Source organism: Saccopteryx leptura, chromosome 2 (assembly GCF_036850995.1).
Source record: "Saccopteryx leptura isolate mSacLep1 chromosome 2, mSacLep1_pri_phased_curated, whole genome shotgun sequence".
Taxonomy (NCBI): domain Eukaryota; kingdom Metazoa; phylum Chordata; class Mammalia; order Chiroptera; family Emballonuridae; genus Saccopteryx; species Saccopteryx leptura.
Window position 1 is genome coordinate 123448784 of NC_089504.1, and position 20131 is coordinate 123468914.

The 20131-nt window shown below is 39.7% G+C and overlaps 1 protein-coding gene across 6 annotated transcripts in view; it reads left to right on the plus strand.

Moving 5' to 3' along the window:
• CEP290 (centrosomal protein 290) overlaps window positions 1-20131 on the plus strand; it is a 107274-nt gene that overhangs the window by 38498 nt on the left and 48645 nt on the right. For all 6 annotated transcript variants that reach the window (XM_066368667.1, XM_066368666.1, XM_066368668.1 and 3 more), the window contains 4 exons: window positions 1189-1291; window positions 1376-1606; window positions 11254-11427; window positions 16966-17077. In XM_066368667.1, the coding sequence (XP_066224764.1) occupies window positions 1189-1291; window positions 1376-1606; window positions 11254-11427; window positions 16966-17077 (620 nt within the window). The remainder of the gene's footprint in view (window positions 1-1188; window positions 1292-1375; window positions 1607-11253; window positions 11428-16965; window positions 17078-20131) is intronic.

Sequence of the window (20131 nt, forward strand, 5' to 3'; positions counted from 1 at the left end):
TTACTGTGGTTATAAAGTAGATATAGGAGTTCAAGGAAGATGAAGTCATTTTACCTATTGAAGAAGACTGGTACTTTTTCCCACATAACATTTTATTTTTGGATAAATATTTTTTCCATGGGAGTGAGTGGGGGGGGTGATCAAAGAAAAATTGTTTTCCAAAGGCTTCTGCCAGATGGTGATTTAGATCTCAGTAGCCAGAATTAGGCTAATGAGCAGTCCAAGTCTTATACATTCAGTGGCATAGAGAATGACAGCATATTTATGCCAAGCTGATTGCAGATGACTGGAATTTCTCTTAATTAGGCAACAGTGTCTGACATCTTATTTTAAGTCTAATTTTGTTTGTATGCTAAATATTTTGCAAGTTTTTTTTTGTTTGTTTTTTTCCGAAGCTGGAAACGGGGAGAGACAGTACGACAGATTCCCGCATGCGCCCGACCGGGATCCACCCGGCACGCCCACCAGGGGGCGAAGCTCTGCCCACCAGGGGGCGATGCTCTGCCCCTTCGGGGCGGCGCTCTTTTGCGACCAGAGCCACTCTAGCACCTGGGGCAGAGGCCAAGGAGCCATCCCCAGCGCCAAGGCCATCCTTGTTCCAATGGAGCCTCGGCTGCGGGAGGGGAAGAGAGAGACAGAGAGGAAGGAGAGGGGGAGGGGTGGAGAAGCAGATGGGCGCTTCTCCTGTGTGCCCTGGCCGGGAATCGAACCTGGGACTTCTGCACGCCAGGCCGACGCTCTACCACTGAGCCAACCGGCCAGGGCCGATTTTGCAAGTTTTTAACACTCAAATTTAAGAGTAGAGTCAAATATTGAGACTTGATGTCTAGAATTACTATGGGGTATCAATTATTTTCCTAATCATTCTGTATTTTTAATAAAATGTTTATAAGTTTCAGCAGCAATTGTTATATTGTAACAATTGCAGAGTGATGTTTCATGGAATAATGAAAATGATATGATAAAATAAATTTTTTACCTTGTGTTTATTAAATAAAATTATAACTCCCAGGCTAAATCTTTTTGAGTAGAATTTTGACTTTCTTATGTTATTAGGTACTGAGGAACTATGGTATGTTTTGTTTTATGAAACCTTTAAATTTCCATACTCTAAAGTTCTCTCTTCCTGGACTGAGTTTAAATGTTTTAGGTTTACCATATCATCATTTTTATGTATTTATATTTTAGTGAAAAGGAGACCTGGAAAACAGAATTTGAAACAATGAAAGAGGAAAAGAAAAAACTTGAGAATCAAATTCAACAAGATGCTATAAAAGTAAAAGAATATAATGTAAGTAAAACACTTTTAAAATCAATATACAATATTGTACAAACTAAGATAGCTAAATCTAACAAGTAATGTGTCTTTGTGCAGAATTTGCTCAGTACTCTTCAGATGGATTCAGATGAAATGAAAAAAACACTTTCAGAAAATAGTAGGAAAATTACTGTCTTGCAAGTGAATGAAAAGACACTCATAAGACAATATACTACTTTAGTAGAAATGGAGCGCCAACTTAGGAAAGAAAATGAGAAACAGAAGAATGACTTGATATCAATGGAAGCTGAAGTTGCTGAAAAAATTGGATGTTTACAACGATTTAAGGTATATCTGTGTGTGTGGTTTTTTTTTTACTTTGACAATTTTCAAACATGAAGGATAGTATAATGAACACCTGTCACCTGGATTAATAGTTAACATTTATTAACATTCTGCCTAATTGCTTCATCTGTTTTTTTATAAGAATATTTAAATTGCAGACATTTCTCTCCTACATATTTTAGTGTGCATCTCTAAAATCAAAACCTTTTGCCCTGGCCAGTTGCTCAGTGGATAGCACTGAACACTGTTGGCCTGGAGCGCTGAGGTTGCAGACTCACAACCAGGGCTGCTGGCTCTGTCCCAGGGTCACCAGCTGGAGTCCAGGGTTGCCCATTCCCAGGTTGCTGGTCTGAGATCCTGTGGGCACCAGCTTGACCTTAAGGGCACCAGCTCAATCACTAGGGTTCTGGCTCGTTTCTGAAGGCTCCGATTTGACCTCTGAGGTTCCTGTTCCTGCTTTGGATCTCAGTCAGGGCACAAATGAAAAACAAACAGTGGCACAGCTAAGTAGAACAGTGAGTTGATGCTTCTCTCGTTCTCTCTCAAAACAAAAACAAAAACAAAAAATACCCCACAAACTTCTTTTTATGTAGCCACAATAACTTAATAACTCCTAATGAAATTGTTAAGAAGTCCTGTATTATCTAATGTGTAGACCATATTCACAGTTTCTCAGTTGTCCCAGGATCCAGTAAGAGACCCTGCATTGTATTTGAGTGTTACATGTCACAAATCTTTTTAATATAGAATCCTCTATATTTTTTCCTTTCTGAAAAATGTTGATGACTTATGTGATTCTGAGTGTGTAATCTAACTTGTTCCTCTATCCATTGTATTTACTAAAGTTACCTCAAAGCCTTGGTTATGTTCAAGTTAAACATTTTTGGCAAGAATACTTTATAAGTAATATTTTTTGCTTTTTAAGTAATGCTTTATATTGCATCACTCCAAAATGGTAGTCCCATGTTCCATAATTGATTACTGTGTTAACAGAAAGATATATCTATTATTAAATGATTTTAGTTAACTGTTGTGAAATTTTGGTACCACACAAATAACCAATTTTTCATCAATTTTCCTAATAAGTTTAGCATCCACTGATGATTGTTGTTTCCTAACTCAATTATTTCACTAAAGAATTGCAGAATTATGATTTTCTAATTATATTATGCTCTCTACCCTTTTTTTTCATTTTATTTATTTTTTTATTTTTTATTTATTTATTCATTTTTAGAGAGGAGAGAGGGAGAGAGAGAGACAGAGAGAGAGAAGGGGGGAGGAGTCAAAGCATTAACTCCCATATGTGCCTTGACCAGGCAAGCCCAGGGATTCGAACCAGCGACCTCAGCATTTCCAGGTCTATGCTTTATCCACTGCGCCACCACAGGTCAGGCCTGCTCTCTACCTTTTATTAGCAGATATTCTTTTGTAAAATAAAGAGCTTTCCCTTATTAGTCCAGGCTGTTTGGTTACTTGAAATATAGTTTCTATTAGAAAGGAAGATAATAAAAATCTTAATTTTTTTTCTTTTTAAAAACCATTTTTCAGAATAGAGAGTTGTACTCTGCTTATACCTAATCCTGCCCCACACTCTGCTCCCACTTTTTCTGTAAGTATCCTAGGACTCACACACTTTTATTTTATTTATTTATTTATTTTTTAAATGTTATTTTTTTTTTTTTTAAAGATTTTACTCATTATAGAGAGGGAAGAGAGAGAGAGAGAGAAGGGGGGAGGCGCAGAAATCATCAACTTCCATATGTGCCTTGACCAGGCAAGCCCAGGGTTTTGAACCGGCAACCTCAGCGTTTCCAGGTTGACGCTTTATCCACTGCGCCACCACAGGTCAAGCCTACTCACACACTTTTAAATAGTCAGTGTGCTTTAACTCTTGGAGTCATTGCTCTTTTGTCTCAATTTTGGCCAATGGTGGGAGCCCTTTAAAGCTATCTCTAGTTTCCTTTTGACAAGAGTCAATTATTCTCTGTACCAAACTTCAGAGCTTGTTATTTTTTTCTGGCACAATAAGATGTCCAAGATTGACCTTGTATACTTTTTATCTACACTTGGAATAAGCCATTTCCCTAAAGCTCCTGGTTTTTTTTTTGTTTTTGTTTTTTTTTTTGCACTTTTCTGAAGCTGGAAACGGGGAGAGACAGCCAGACAGACTCCCACATGCGCCCGACCGGGATCCACCCGTTACGCCCACCAGGGGCAACGCTCTGCCCACCAGGGGGCGATGCTCTACCCCTCCGGGACATCGCTCTGCCGCAACCAGAGCCACTCCAGCGCCCGGGGCAGAGGCCAAGGAGCCATCCCCAGCGCCCGGGCCATCTTTGCTCCAAAGGAGCCTTGGCTGCGGGAGGGGAAGAGAGAGACAGAGAGGAAGGAGGGGGGGTGGAGAAGCAAATGGGCGCCTCTCCTATGTGCCCTGGCCGGGAACCGAACCCGGGTCCCCCGCATGCCAGGCCGACGCTCCACCGCTGAGCCAACCGGCCAGGGCCAAGCTCCTGGTTCTTTTTTGTTTTGTTTTGTTTTTTTATATTTTTCTGAAGCTGGAAACAGGGAGGCAGTCAGACAGACTTCCGCATGCGCCCGACCGGGATCCACCTGGCATGCCCACCAAGGGGGCGTGGTGTCTCTCTGCCGCAATCAGAGCCATTCTAGCACCTGAGGCAGAGGCAACAGAGCCATCTTCAGTGCCTGGGTAAACTTTGCTCCAGTGGAGCCTTGGCTGCAGGAGGGGAAGAGAAAGAAAGAGGAAGGAGAGGGGGAGGGGTGGAGAAGAAAATGGGCGCTTCTCCTGTGTGCCCTGGCTGGGAATCGAACCCGGGACTCCTGCACGCCAGGCCGACACTCTACCACTGAGCCAACTGGCCAGGGCCACTCCTGGTTCTTTTTAATGGGGAAACAATTTAGATACCAAAAATATTGGTCATTAAGTGTCATTGTGGTTGGTGTGTCATTGGTACTAGTTCTTTTCAGTGGACACATCAGAAAAATATGTATAAATTTAAACCATAACCTCATATTGTTATTTATTTATTTATTTTTTGTATTTTTCTGAAGTTGGAAACGGGGAGGCAGTCAGACAGACTCCCACATGCACCCGACCGGGATCACCTGGCATGCCCACCAGGGGGTGATGCTCTGCCCATCAGGGGCATTGTTCTGTTGCAAACAGAGCCATTCTAGCACCTGAGGCAGAGGCCATAGAGCCATCCTCAGTGCCCGGGCCAACGTTGCTCCCATGGAGCCTCGGCTGCGAGAGGGGAAGAGAGAGACAGAGAGGAAGGAGAGGGGGAGGGGTGGAGAAGCAGATGGGCGCTTCTCCTGTGTGCCCTGGCCGGGAATTGAACCTGGGATTCCTGCACGCCGGGCCGACGCTCTACCACTGAGCCAACCGGCCAGGGCCTTACCAATTCAAATTTAACATTGTGAGGTAAGTAAATATCAATAGTATAGAAATTTTAGTAACCTTTGGTTTTGTATTTGTGTTTGTTTTCTTACATGGAAGTCTCTATTAAAATAACATTAAATCTAACATTAAGATAATTACTTGTTTTATCCTATAATATTTATACTTTAACTTGAAAATAATTATCTTGTATTGGTATCAGTAGTGACAACAGCAATGCTACCAGATTTATATAGTTTAAAATTTCTTTACAGGTTTTATTTTCTTTAGACTGTCTCTTACTAAGAGGTAACATATTGTACACTAACTTCAGATAATTCCCTTTATATTATTACCTATGCATTTAATAAACATTGAAACTCATTTGTTATGCATTTATTTTCAATTTCAGGAATTACTTTTCTCCTTTTTTAAAAAGAAAGGAATTTGAATATAGAGGTATTTGCATATTCAAAAGATAAAGTCAGAGAAATCTGTCCCTGTATCTTTCACCCCCCATAGGCAACTGCTTATCTTTGCTTCCTTTTGCAAATACTAAGACATAAAAAGTTACACTCTATGTGCACTTTTCTGCAACTTGCTTTACATCTGATCTTATTATATAGTTATTTCAAGCATATGTATGTTCATTTGACCTGTCTGAGTTTACATAGCATGATATAAATTCAAAGTAAAAATAAAATGAACTCGAGGGCCTTACCATCCTCTTTTAAATACAGTAGTAATAGGTGAAATTATTTTGCTAATAAACCTATTTTCAATATAATCTTAAAGCTGAATCATGATACAACAAGAAACCTGTTGAAAAATAAAAACTATTTTTATTTGTGATAGATATATGAATTTACCAGAACTCCAGTTCCTCAACTCTGTGGTATGATAAAAAAAAGAAAAAGAATTGGGGGGAAGGAGAGAGTATGGGGTTCAGGAAGGCGGTTTGTCTTGGATCGGCCATCTTCTGGAGCTACTTTCTGCTGTTATCCCTATTGGGGGCCTCCTTCGTGAACCCCCCTGGGGTAGTTAGAGTAGGGGTTGTAAAAGCATTATATTGTAGGTAGTCCTGGAGATTTCCTTCATTCGAGCCTGCAGGAACTTGATAAAGAAAGAGGCAAGCATTAAAATTAGGCACAAAATTAGGATTGGTCCTATAATTGGTGCTAGCATCGAGAACAAGGGGTTTTTCCAAATTTCTGATTGGCGAAAGTCTGCATGTGGTTCTATAAGAAACTAATGAGCAAACGTAAGAGGCAGGGTCCAAAAGTTAGAAAAATAAATAAGAGAGTGAGTGAACCAATGAAAGGCAATAGTCAAGACACCTAGTTTGTGTGAAACCACCGATTCCATGTTTACAGATTCTTTGGGCTTCAGAGAGAGAGAGAGCGAGAATAAGACAAGGCAGTGGCCAGTCCCCCTGCCCCTTAACCTATTTTTATAGAAATTTTTAAAGTAAAAAGAGGAACTATCTGTATAGCTCGTTTGGTCCTTAGATTGACGGGTAGTGTACTAGGAATTGAAAAAGGCTCATGGGGTAGGATTAGGGTGATCTTTGGGGTGAGATAGACTACGGTACAGGTTTTTGTGTAATTAGTAGGGAGACACATATAGGTGTTGGTCCCACACAAGTAGAAAGCCCCTGATTGGGTGAAGCAGGCTGAGAGGTGAATAAAGAATGGAAGGACAAGGGGTTGGTTTTGTTTCTCTGTTTCTGAGCTCTAGATGGTCAGGGCGGAGGAATGAGTCGCCCTTAGCAGCAGTGGGAGTTGTCAGGATCACGGCGTGTGGACCTGTCCATGTGATTACATTGTCAATCCTTGGGTGATGTAATGCTGGAAACGCCTTTTGAATACTCTTTGAACAGTTTGCTGAGTAACCTGTAAATCCTGCGAGTACTTAGGGAAAGGGTGGTTACATTTCTACACTTTGCAGCTAGAGTTTAAGTCTCAGTGACCACTGCTTCTAGCTGGAGTTAGCAGCAGGTCCCAGTCTACAATAGGCATGGGCACTGAGACAAGAGGAATAATGGAGACACTATACATTAAATAAAGTAGCAAAATCAGACTGTCAATACCTACAGTAGAGATTTGAGGGATAAATAAAACAAATATTCAGGCAAAGCATAGTAGATGGCCCTAGTGTTTACAAGAAATGAGATCAGTTTATCTGCTACTTGGAAGAAATACCTTAGGCTCGTGATTGAAGTCCTTGGGTGTTCAGTGACAATTCCCAGCATGCTGGTCAAGGTGAGGTCACAAGTAGCTGGAGCAGGGCTAGAAGAGAGTGAACCCTCCCTCCATAAAGCAAGGGGGCAGCTTACCTTCTCGTGTCCCTTTTACACAGCACAGACATGTCAAACAGTGGGACTGGAAAGCCTGGCAGGCTTTAGTTTCAATGGCCTTTCTTTCCACTCTTGAAGCAGAGCCCTGATGGAATCCTATGAAGCCCTTTAGGGCGCCAGAGCCTTTAAGAGCATATGCCAAAAGCTCGTATTTTCTGACCTCTTTTGGGCTTTATTTGCCTTTTCTGTTACTTCCTTGGCCATTATGGACCTTAAAAGCCATGCTCAGAAGATCTCACTGAGGGGCTTGACTACTAGAGCAAAATTGGGACTCCAGTGTTTAAAGAAACCTATTAGACTGAGGAAAGAAAGGATTTGATCTGTGGTGGTAGGTGGTTGGAGACTGTGAAGGGTCTTAGTTTGATCTAGGGTGAGATCTCTAGGTGGTGGGGGTTAAGGTGATGCCTAGATAGGCTACAGACTAAGAGTGAAGTTGAACCTTAGCAGAGAAGACACACTATTCCTTTACAGCGAGGAAGTTAAGAAGGGTGGTGTGTCTCCTTGAGGCAGGCAGGGAGGGGCTGCAGAGGAGTAAGTTATTTATATATTGTAAGAGAGTAATATTTTAAGATTGCATGCTGCTAAATTCTGAGCCAGTGCCCGCCCTAACATGTGTGGTCTGTTTTTGAACTCCTGGGGTAAGACAGTTCGTGTAAGTTGCTGGGCTGCATTAGTGTCCGGGTCAGTCCAGGTGAATGCAAACAGAAAGTAAGAGTCAGGGTATAGAGGAATGGTAAAGAAGGCATTCTTGAAGTCTAGGACCATGAAGTGAATGGTGTTTGAGGGAATGTGTGACAGTAACCTGTAGAGATTAGGGACTACTGGATGGAAGGGAATTACCGCCTCATTGATTAAGTGTAAGTCTTGTACGAGGGAGTAAGCCCGTGAAAGTTTTCAAACAGGAAGGGTGGGGGTATTGCAGGGAGTGTCCATGGGGATGAGTAAGCCTTGATTTAAGAGGCGGGCAATTATTGGTTTAAGGCCTTAGAAACAGACACAGTTATACATTAAATAAAGACTTCACATACAAATTATGAATTGAGGAATTTAAATGAGCGTGCTTGTTTCAATTAAAATTATACTAGAGATATTTTCTGACAAAGAGACAAAACAGATTACTCACACAGTTTAATAGACAATTCTGCTTTTTTAAGTTTTTTGAGATAGGGAGTTGTTAGCATAGAGGGGAGGAAGAGAGAAAGCAGACAGATGGACAGTGTGAACAGCTGGATGGAAAGAAGGAGGGTCAGAATCTGCGGGAGGAGGAGGTTAAAGTGCTGGTGATGGCGCCATGTGGTCAGAGGAGTCAAAAAGATTTAGAGCTCTGAGGAGAGGGGAGGGGGCTTTCTGGAGGGAAGACACTCAAGTGGAAGAGATCTTCAGAGGGACCAGAGAGGGGTCCCAAGAGAGGGGTGCCCCTGGGGGTCAGGCAGGAAGGGGAGAGAGTTGGGAGTCCGCAGAGAAGGAAATATTAGGAGCGGAGGTTTTAGGTGAGATTTCTTTGGCCAAAAACGGCCTGCATGTAGAACAGGTGGCACAGAAATTAAGGAAAGGAACGGAGGGAGAAGAAAGCCTGCATGTAAGGAATTTCTGAGATCTTCCCAGTCCGGTGGCAAGAATTATCTTGGTCCCTCAGAATATTGTAATCAAATGTCCCGTTTTCAGGCCAATGGGAGTCATTGTCTAAAATGTATTGGGGCCATGCCGTGTTACAGAAGAAAGTGAGTTTTTTTCGCTTAAGGGTCAGAGAGGCCCAACTTAGTGAGATTTTTTATGAGACATCCTAGAGGGGTCTGGTTGGAAGGCTTAGACTCTAAAGAGCACATAGTGGAGACAGGTGAGCAAGAGGCGCGTCCCCACCTTTTGTCACTGTCCCAAGAGGAGAGAATCTCCATGTGGGGGAGTCGTCCCTGATAGAGGTTGTCTCCACCTGTCAGGGAGCTCCGAGGACAAGAAGTCCGAGAGAGTGGAAAGGTTTGGCTAGGTGCCTAGTCTTCCATGCAGTCCACTGAGACCGAAAGTCAAACCCTTCAAAATGTGAGGCATGTCAGAGAAAACCGTCCGACCAGAGAAAATTTTGTGGAAAAGAGAAGCCGACCAGGGAAGAGGAAGGGAGAAAACTCCTTACCTTTCTGGTCTGGCAGGGGTTCAGGACAGGGACAGATCACCGGCCAATCGACCTACAATTGCTTGGCCAGGCTTCGTTTGGACAGCAAAGAGGGATTGTCCAGGCAACTGGTACCCTGTCCCGGGTTTCGGCACCAAATGTTGGAATCCATGGGAGTCCGAAAAGACCAGAGTAACAGGCTTTATTGAAAGGAAGAAAGGAACCCTGCCGGGCACTTCTCCGGGGAGAAGGGCACCAGTTACAGACTAGAGGTGAATTTTATAGTGTTTGGGAGAGCCTGAGGGGGTATGGAGTCAAAAGTTTTAGTATGTTCCCTTTTACGGTTTTATGGTTTCGGCTTCCTGGAACTCTTTTAGGGGCAGTTGATAAGCTTTCTGGAACTCTTCTGCCTCAGGGCGATTATCCAGTAAGAAAGGGTGAGGTCAGGCAGCCAGATGGGACAACAAAGGGCAGTTGGAGTTCTGGTAAATTCATATATCTATCAATTTGGACATATAATAAGGAAATTTTGATATTTAAGAAATGTTCTTTTTATTTTTTTGTAAGGTTTTGTAGGATATACTTTTCTTGGGGTATTACAAATACAGTAGTGTTTCAGATAGAAGGGAAAAAAGAACTAGAATTTTCTTCATCCTGATTGTTCAACCTGGATTGTTTTTTGGCAACAATTGGAACCCCCCAAGGCATTTTTAAAAATGGATTGGAAACATAATATCTCTCACCCTCCTCAAAGAAAAAGTGAAACTGAATCTTGCGGGTATTGTAGAATAATGTGCATTTACTGTATTTTCGCTCTGTAAGACGCACTTTTCCCCCAAAAAAAGTGGAGGGGAAAATGCCGGTGCATCTTATGGAGCGAAAAATACGTTATTTTATTAAATATTTTAACACACCATTTGCTTCAGAATTTTTTTTTTCTTTCTTTCTTAAAACCCTAGGTGTGTCTTATAGTCAGATGCAGCTTATAGAGAGGAAAAATACAGTATTTACATGGAGAAGAGAAATTGTCAAAATGAGATCAGAAACATCATTACAAATATTTTTTCCTTATTTATTTCAGAATAAATTTTATTGTAAACTCTTTATGTTTTCACATCATAAAATTGGTATTCCTTGCCTTACTCCTTAATCAGCTTACTTTGAAGAGAATTGAAAGTTCAGAAATTTTTTTTTAGTACTATGTCTTTGAATTGTGACTTTTTATAGCTATGTAGTTAATGAGTAGAACATAAGCCAAGTAACTTCAAGGTTTTGATATTATTTATTACAGATAGCTATGAAGAAGGGAGTGTTTTTCTCCCTAAATAATGTTTCCTCTCTGTGAACAAAAAAAAATTATTTTGTTACATAGTCTTTGTACCCATAATAAGCAGAAATAGCTAAGCTGTAAAGCTAATTTTGCCATTCAGGTGTCAAAAGGGAAGTTATTTTTTTAATCTTATGAAATTTAGAATAACCAGGCAAAGATATATTTTAATGATGTATTTCACTGCTGCTTTTTAATTTTGCTCAATTAACTGAATTTTATTTTACTATGACAGTTGTAGAAGGACTCACTTTATTTTTATTATGTTTAAAATTTTCCAAATAACTATTTCTTAATATGAAAGAAATTAGTATTGCAATAATTTTTCTTGCATGAGAAATATTATTTTTTAAATGATTCTAAAATTTTTGCATTTTGGTTGTATTATCTTTCTCAAAAGTGGCTAGTGCTTTACGAGATAAAAATTACGCTAATTTAACTTATTGTATCCTTATTTACATAGGAGATGGCCATTTTCAAGATTGCAGCTCTCCAAAAAGTTATGGATAATAGCGTTTCTCTGTCTGAACTAGAATTGGCCAATAAACAATACAATGAACTTACTGCTAAGTACAGGGACATCTTGCAAAAAGATAATATGCTTGTTCAAAGAACAACTAACTTGGAACACCTAGAGGTAAGTTTGTGTAATCCTTGAGCCCTGTTATATCAGCCATCTTTCACTGGTGATATCTATAAGTGCAGAATGACTTCTAGACAACTTATCCATGTCCTCCATAGCCAACCTGCATGATTTAACTGAATCAAACCTCTTTCCACCAGGAAACAAAAAAAGAAAAATGAATAAGGAAAAGATAGAATATTATAATCAGGAGAAGAAGCATCATTAAGTACCCATCTCTTTCTTTTACCTTTCTTTCCAAAACAAATTATTCTTTCATAGTCCCTGGCTTTTCTGTTCCTTGTGATGATTGTAGCCAAGAGTGGTTGAGATACTTACTAATGGCTCTCCTGGACCAGGGACGAGTTTGGCAAATTCCCATTCTTTCTTATAGTGGAGATACAGAAGAGTAGGATAAAGAAGCATAAGTTTAATTCAAACCATAAATACAGTCCAGACCCTTTGTCTAGCCACATAACTCTTCTAGTCACTTAACCTCCATACCTTTTAAAGTAGGCAAAATGAGCTCCTGATCTGTTCATCTCTTCCTCATCAGAAATAGGGGTTTATGTCTTTTGGCTTATTTTTCTCTTTTAAGATCCTCTAATGGAGTGGAATGAGATAGAAACCTGTTGCCTCAAAAGCATTTACTTGTTAGGGGGACATACTCAATAAAACAAAATATTATTTTCAGTAGCTTTCAATGTCTCCCACAGAATTATCTGTGACATTATTTATTAATACTAACTAGAAGTAATTGTGATCAGATTACTTTTAACTTTTTTGCCAAAGAAAGATGAGTATGTTAATTTTTGTAGAAAATTCTAAATATTTAAGGTGGTAATAATTCATTTTTCCCCCATTTTTAATGTTCTTTGTCCTCTTCTCTTTATCATTAGAAAGTTAGGTAGGAAATCACCTATATATAACATTCAGTGAGAAATTTTAACTTTACCTATTTTCCCAAAGAGTATTTTTTATATTTTTTCAAAATTTAAAAAATAATTGTATTTGGACTTGGCTGGATAGCTCAGTTGGTTAAAGCATCGTCCTGAACACAGAGGTTGTCAGTTTGATCCCCAGTCAGGCCACACACAAGAATAGCTCGAAGTTCTTGTCTCGGTCTCTCTCTCTCTCTCTCTCTCTCTCTCTCTCTCTCACCCTTCCTCTCTTGCTGAAATCAATAAAAAGAAAAATGATTTTTACTTGTACTATATCCCTTTCTGTCCTTTACTTCCTGTGTCTTAGTTATAGTTCTGAACCATGTATCTACCCCTATTGGCAATGTCTTTTTTCTTTACTATCTTTATTGTGGTAGCTTTTACTCATATCTCTATCTCCAGTGTTACATCTTCCGTACTGCCACTAGAATTCTAAACGTGAATCTGACCATGTCACTCTCCTGCTTAAAACCTGTCAAGAGCTGCCAGTCGCTTATAAAATAAAAGCGAAGCTCCTTTTGTGGTTAGCCTTCACTTACCTCACTTTATCTCCTATAATGTTCTAAGTAGTTTCTCAGTGTGTGTTTTAGAAACTGAACTACCAGTGTTTTTCAATACAGTGTCTTTTCTTACATATATTCTTTTGTACATGCTCTTTCTTTTATCTAGAAAGCTCTTCCCCTCTCCCAGTTCATCTGCTCAGTGAATTTCTGTTCACGTTTCAAAACTTTGTTTAGACAGTTTCCTTTTTTCTGAAGCATCCTTCTTCAAAGAACAAACTCACTCCCTCCGTCTTCAATAGTTCTCTGTCTCATACTTAGTTCTGCTATTTCTATACCATCATGTTGTATGTGTTTCTGTGTCTGCCTTCCCTGCTGAAATTTAACCTCTCATGATATCAGGAACTCTGCTTAATTCATGTGTGTGTTTAGTACCTCTGTTTGGCACCAAAATAGTTGCCCCTGGAACAAGCACCGACCTGTGGAGCCTCACAGGTGAGCACACCTGTGAGGGATGTGCACCTGCAGATAGGACCTCCTTATCCAGGAATCTACCTCTCAGCTTCCTGCAGCCCATGAGACAAGGCCTTGGTATATGTAAAGCTGGGGCTGGCTGGCTGGCCAGACTCGCTGAAAAGACCTAAAAACCTCTAAGAGACAGCTGTCTGGGTCCAGGGAGGCCCATATTGGGTGGGGAAAAAAACCAGCTAGCCCCAAAAACCTTTCTTCAAGAAAACCCAAGCTCACACTTACATATTTTGAATAAATTTACATGTAGATTGCAAAAAAAAAGAGTAAAGTTTCATGAGAATAAAAGTAATTAAAATTGAATTTCCAAATTTTAAAGATGTACAAGGTAGGTGATTAGAAAATACAAAAATGGAATGGGTGATAAGGCAATAGAAAAATTGGAAATTTGATAATAGAAGAATGAAAAATAAATATGTATTGAATTAGAATCAAGAGAAGGATTTGTTTTCTTTTATCACTTTTGTGTGTGTGTGTGTGTGGCAGAGACAGGGAGAGTCAGAGAGTGGGACAGATAGGGACGACAGACAGACAGGAAGGGAGAGAGATGAGAAACATCAATTCTTTGTTGCGGTTCCTTAGTTGTTCATTGATTGATTTCTCATATGTGCCTTGACCGTGGTGCTACAACAGACTGAGTGACCCCTTGCTCGAGCCAGCGACCTTGGGCTGGTGAGCCTTACCCAAACCAGATGAGCCTGCACTCAAGCTGGTGACCTTGGGGTCTTGAACCTGGGTCCTCCACATCCCAGTCCAATGCTCTATCCACTGGGCCACCACCTTGTCAGGCCCTTTTATCACTTTTTAAAAAGAAATGAGACCAATGAAGTTTGAAGGGAGAGGGAGAGAAAATGGAGAGCCAATAGGGAGAAATGAGTAAAGATTAGAGATGAAAATGGCAGTGTGTGAGGGTGCGATGCCAGGGCAGGGGGATGGAAATAGGATCTGGAATAAGACCAGAGTTTTACTTTCAAAGAGTCTGGAAGTAAAAGGGAAAAAAGAAAGGTTAGAAAGATACGTGGCATACCCCAAGCCCTTGTGTGTTTCTCTCCTATGTATTTGCAGTATCTAGAACTGGGTTGTAACTGTGCATGTCACCAAAAGGCAAGTTTATTCTCTTATCTTGCTTTTCTTTTCACCATGACCTCCCCTTTAATAATTTTTTTATTCTGTTTTATTATTTTTTATAACTCTTATCACCTGACATTGTGTTATATCAATATATTGGCTTATTTTCCAACTGCCCCACTAAAACACTAGTTCTAGAATAGAATTGTTTTACCATTAAAGTCTAGTGCATAGAATACCTGGCATGCCATAGGTGTTTTATAAAAGAAAGAATAAATGAGCTTAAAATATAGCTATATATTACCCACAAAAAGAGAAAATAAATACATTACCTACATTATGTGTCCAGCCTGACTTCTCAGCTGACTTCTGTATGGAATTACCTACTTTACAACTCATGTTTCAAGAGGATCTCCAATTTTATGTATCCAAAATGAACTCCTGATGTCTATCTATTCCCCTCATAGTCATTCCTATTTCAGTATATACATATTATCTGCTTAGTTAAGGCAGATACCTTGGAGTTACTCTCTAGTCACTTCTTTGGGCCATCGTTTTTATTTCCCAAATGTACTTAATTCATATGTGTCCTCTTTTCTCCATGTTTACTGCTATTATCATAGTCTAAACCAGCATCATCACTCATCTGGACTTTACAATATCTTCCTAATTTCTGATTTTTATGTTTACCCCTTTATTTTCCACATTGCATCCCATAATTGTTTAAAACTTCCTCAACTTTTTTTTTTCTTTTTTCTTTTTTTTTTTTTTGTATTTTTCCAAAGCTGGAAACGGGGAGAGACAGTCAGACAGACTCCCGCATGCGCCCCACTGGGATCCACCCGGCACGCCCACCAGGGGGCGACGCTCCGCCCACCAGGGGGCGATGCTCTGCCCCTCCGGGGGGGTCGCTCTGTTGCGACCAGAGCCACTCCAGCGCCTGGGGCAGAGGCCAAGGAGCCATCCCCAGCGCCAGGGCCATCTTTGCTCCAATGGAGCCTCACTGCGGGAGGGGAAGAGAGAGACAGAGAGGAAGGAGAGGGGGAGGGGTGGAGAAGCAGGTGGGCGCTTCTCCTGTGTGCCCTGGCCGGGAATTGAACCTGGGACCCCTTGCACGCCAGGCTGACGCTCTACCACTGAACCAACCGGCCAGGGCCTCCTCCTTAACTTTTATTTTTTTATTTTTTTATTATTTTTTTTTATTTTTTACAGAGACAGAGAGTGAGTCAGAGAGAGGGATAGACAAGGACAGACAGACAGGAACGGAGAGAGATGAGAAGCATCAATCATTAGTTTTTCATTGCGCGTTGCAACACCTTAATTCATTGATTGCTTTCTCATATGTGCCTTGACCAAGGGCCTTCAGCAGACCGAGTAACCCCTTGCTGGAGCCAGCAACCTTGGGTTCAAGCTGGTGGGCTTTGCTCAAACCAGATGAGCCCGTGCTCAAGCTGGCGACCTTGGGGTCTTGCTCAAGCTGGCGACCTTGAGGTCTCGAACCTGGGTCCTCTGCATCCCAGTCTGACGCTCTATCCACTGTGCCACTGCCTGGTCAGGCCCTCCTCCTTAACTTTTTAAAATTATTTCCAGTTAAGTTAAATCCAGTTCCTCATATTGATATACCATGCCTTTCCTAGTATAGCCCACTATTATCTTTCTTTTTTCCTTTTTGTTTTTCTTATTTTGTTGTTTGTTTTTATTTTCTCTTTTTGTGGGTATCTCCCCCTGTTATTTTTTCAACTTTAACTTAACCCACTCTTTACTTTTTAAAATTCTTTTCTTCTTCTTCACTCTTATTTTTGTTCACTATCCTGAAGTCCTCTAGGACTTTAAACTCTTTGCTGTTTTAGGGCATCTGGGTTTACCAGTATATCATTTCTTTTCATGGCTGGTTTCTTGTCAAGACTGGCTCTTTCTCATTCTGTGGTTAATACCTCATTTAACCACTCTATCTACATATGCCTCCTTTTATTATTCCCTGGGTATGTATGTGCTCTGTTTCCTTCTAGATATTGACATTTTTGATGGGTTTTTTTTGTTCGTTTCCCTGTTTACTGTATGCTGCCTTACATGCCCTCCCCAACTCCTACCGCACATACATGCCCAGAGGCTGGTACCAAATCGTTAGGCCTTTAAAAGCCAGAATTTTTTGTTTCTTTTCACTACTGACATGTATCCTCTGTTGTTGATATACCATGCTGGTGATGCTCAGTAACTATTTGTGTGAATTAGGGAAGTGAGCCCTAGTGGTGAAGGTCATGAAGCTGTGAGTAGTTTGACCAAGAAGAGCATGGCAACAGCTAGGACCACATATTCGATATGCAAGATTGATTATTTTTAAATAGTGTTTTGTATTATATGTGCATATAGCTACATATCTCAGAACTTCTCATTTTGAAAATAAAACTCTGGATTGTGAGTTTTAGAAGATATTATATAAAGTTAAGACAGTGCCATTTTTGTGATATTACTCTGAATTATAATATAATTTCTCAGTGATGTTTCTGTTTATTCAGTGTGAAAATGCATCTCTAAAACAACAAATAGAGTCTATAAATAAGGAACTGGAGATTACCAAGGAAAAACTTTACACTATTGAACAAGCATGGGAACAAGAAACTAAATTAGGTAAGTACTATGAGTCTGATAATACAAAATGATTAAGATCTAATAGAGACCTTTTTTTTTAACTTAAAGGTCCTTTTCTATACCAAATGAAAAAGAAGTATTTTGATGAAAAGAAACTCTCTGCCTAATAGCTTAATTCACCAGACAGTTGAATAATACCTTGTACTCATCTTTACCAAAATTTGGTTTCTAGTTATAAAATTATATTTTTTTCCAAATAAAAATTATGTTAAAAATGTATGACTAAGCATTAGCTGTTTTGAACCATTTAACAGTCAAGATTGATGATAATTTTAAAATACTTGTATTTTAATGACAGTATTGTGAGTTCTTTCACTATATATAAAGTAATATTAGGAATATATCATTGATATTTTTAAACTAAAAGATCACCATATAGCATCAAAAAATATAAATCTGTTTTACCCATAGCTACACTACTATATTATTTTGTTTTGTTTTGTTTTTAGACAGGGACAGACAGAAATGGAGAGAGATGAGAAGCATCAATCATCAGTTTTTCGTTGTGAGACCTTAGTTGTTCATTGATTGCTTTCTCATATGTGCCTTGACCACGGGCCTTCAGCAGACTGAGTAACCCCTTGCTTGAGCCAGCGACCTTGGGTCTAAGCTGGTGAGCTTTTGCTCAAACCAAATGAGCCCGCGCTCAAGCTAGTAACCTCAGGGTCTCGAACCTGGGTCCTCTTGCATCCCTGTCTGACGCTCTATCCACTGCGCTACCGCCTAGTCAGGCTATATTATTATTATTTTTTTATTACCTTGTACATGCTTAAATATTATGTATACTTTAAATGATAATAAGCAGCCTGACCAGGTAGTGGTGCAGTAGGTAGAGTGTCAAATTGTGAAACAGAGGACCCAGGTTCGAAACCCCAAAGTTGCTGACTTGAGTGCGGGCTCACCAGCTTGAGCATGGGGTCTCTGGCCTGAGTGTGGGATTATAGATATGACCCCATGGTCGCTGTCTTGAGCCCAAAGGTTGGTGGCTTGAAGCCCAAGGTCTCTGACTTGAGCCCAAGGTCACTGGCTTGAGCAAGGGATCACTCACTCTGCTATAATCTCCCCACCCCCATCAAGGCATATATGAGAAAGCGATCAATGAACAACTAAGGAGCTGCAATGAAGAGTTGATGCTTCTCATCTCTCTCCCTTCCTGTCTATCTGTCTCTATTTTTGTCCCTCTCTCTTTCTCTCTCTGTCTCTGTCACAAAAAAAATTATAATAAACATATGCTGTATTTATTTAGTAGGTATCAAAATATTTACATGTTTTATTCATTATAGTTATAAACATTTGTGCAGTGTCTTTCTGTGTTCAGGCGGTTAAATCACTAGCTTTACTTATTTATTGTATTACTGCTTATAGTGCTGTGATGAATATCTTCATGTATATCTAACATTATTATCTCAGTGGGTATTAAATCTCTATTACTCCTGCTAGGATTTTCCATGTTAGTTTTTCAAATGATTATCTCTGTTTATAGCATTTAAATAATTTTATCTCACTGGCATTATGCTTTATAATTTTCAAATAAATTTGCTGCTTTGGTTAAGATGTTCATTTTCTAGACCTTAGATCTCTAATGCATTTCAAGGTTAGTGTTACTAAACAGAGTCATGTTATTATATCGGTAACTGAGATACATGGTTTACAGAGGCCTTAACATTGGGAAGTCTATAATAAGCTATTTTTTTTAAGAATGTAATATTTAATTCATTAAGAGATTTGAAGTGAATTAACTTCCATGTAGCTCCTATGTGAAAGAGGATACCATTTAAAATAACTAAAAAGCATTACATGAAATATTAGTAAGTTTTCTGTTTCTTTTACCCCATTCTGTTTAATATGGTCTGAATTCCTTTAGAAATTTCTTAATTTCCAAACACTCTAATTTCTACCATACATGGCATTATATCCAAAAAGCTTTTCTTATTTCCTGTTGTTTTTATATCTTTGTTTAAAAGTGTCACTATTAGCTTTTCTCATCTAGGAGTTTGTTGGTGCTAGTGTGGTGTGTACCACCCTCCTCTAAAAACCCGAACAGATAGCTAATCTGCCGCAGCCCCTGTGACGTGCCTCTCTTCATTATCAGAGTGTAGCACAGAAATGAATGGGAAGGGGTTTTATATTTTTTGTATATTTACATTTAGTGCAGTTTTTTTTCTTTCATTTATGATGTCTAGGGTTGCCTAAATGAGTCTCTAATGGACTGATTTACTAACACTTTTAGCTTCTTTCAGTATTCTATTACTGTTATTTATTTGATCATTGCTCGAAGTAGTTATTCTAAAATCGTATGGTTAAAGAGATAGATACACAGAATAAAATGAAATATTTCTTAAAACTGAGACAAACACCAAAAAAGCTTTTTTATTAATTTTAAACATACATATATGTTTAATAACATTTTAATAGTGCATATTATTAAATATGTTAACATATTAATATATAATAATGTGTGTTATTAAATACTAGAAAGCCCGGCAGTCATTCGAAATGACCGCTGTTCTAGATATTATAAATTATAATTAAAATGATTTGTGCAAAGGTGTCTGCTAAATCAAACTGAATTACCCAGGGCAGGCGGCGAGGACGCCCCTTTGCTTACTGCCCCATGGGGTTTCCCCCTTCTACTTGCTTAATTGCTTAAGCAGGCATCTCCAAACTACGGCCTGGGTTGCATGTAGCCGCCTGAGTCCATTTATCCGGCCCCCTGCAGCACTTCCGGAAGGAGCACCTCTTTCATTGGTCAGTGAGAGGAGCACTGTATGTGGCGGCCCTCCAACGGTCTGAGGGACAGTGAACTGGACCCCTGTGTAAAAAGTTTGGGGACCCCTGAAGTGCAATGAAGGAAACCACTGGCAGTACATTTCTTAAGAGCCACCGCTAGCTCAATAAATAAAGATGATTTAAATAATAAAATGTTAATTCACATGTCAAAGATCTCTTTGTACACACCATTTCTTGTGTAGATCTTTCCATCATTTTTAAGATCGCCTTGCAGAGGACCATCAATTATTTTTAATTTTACGT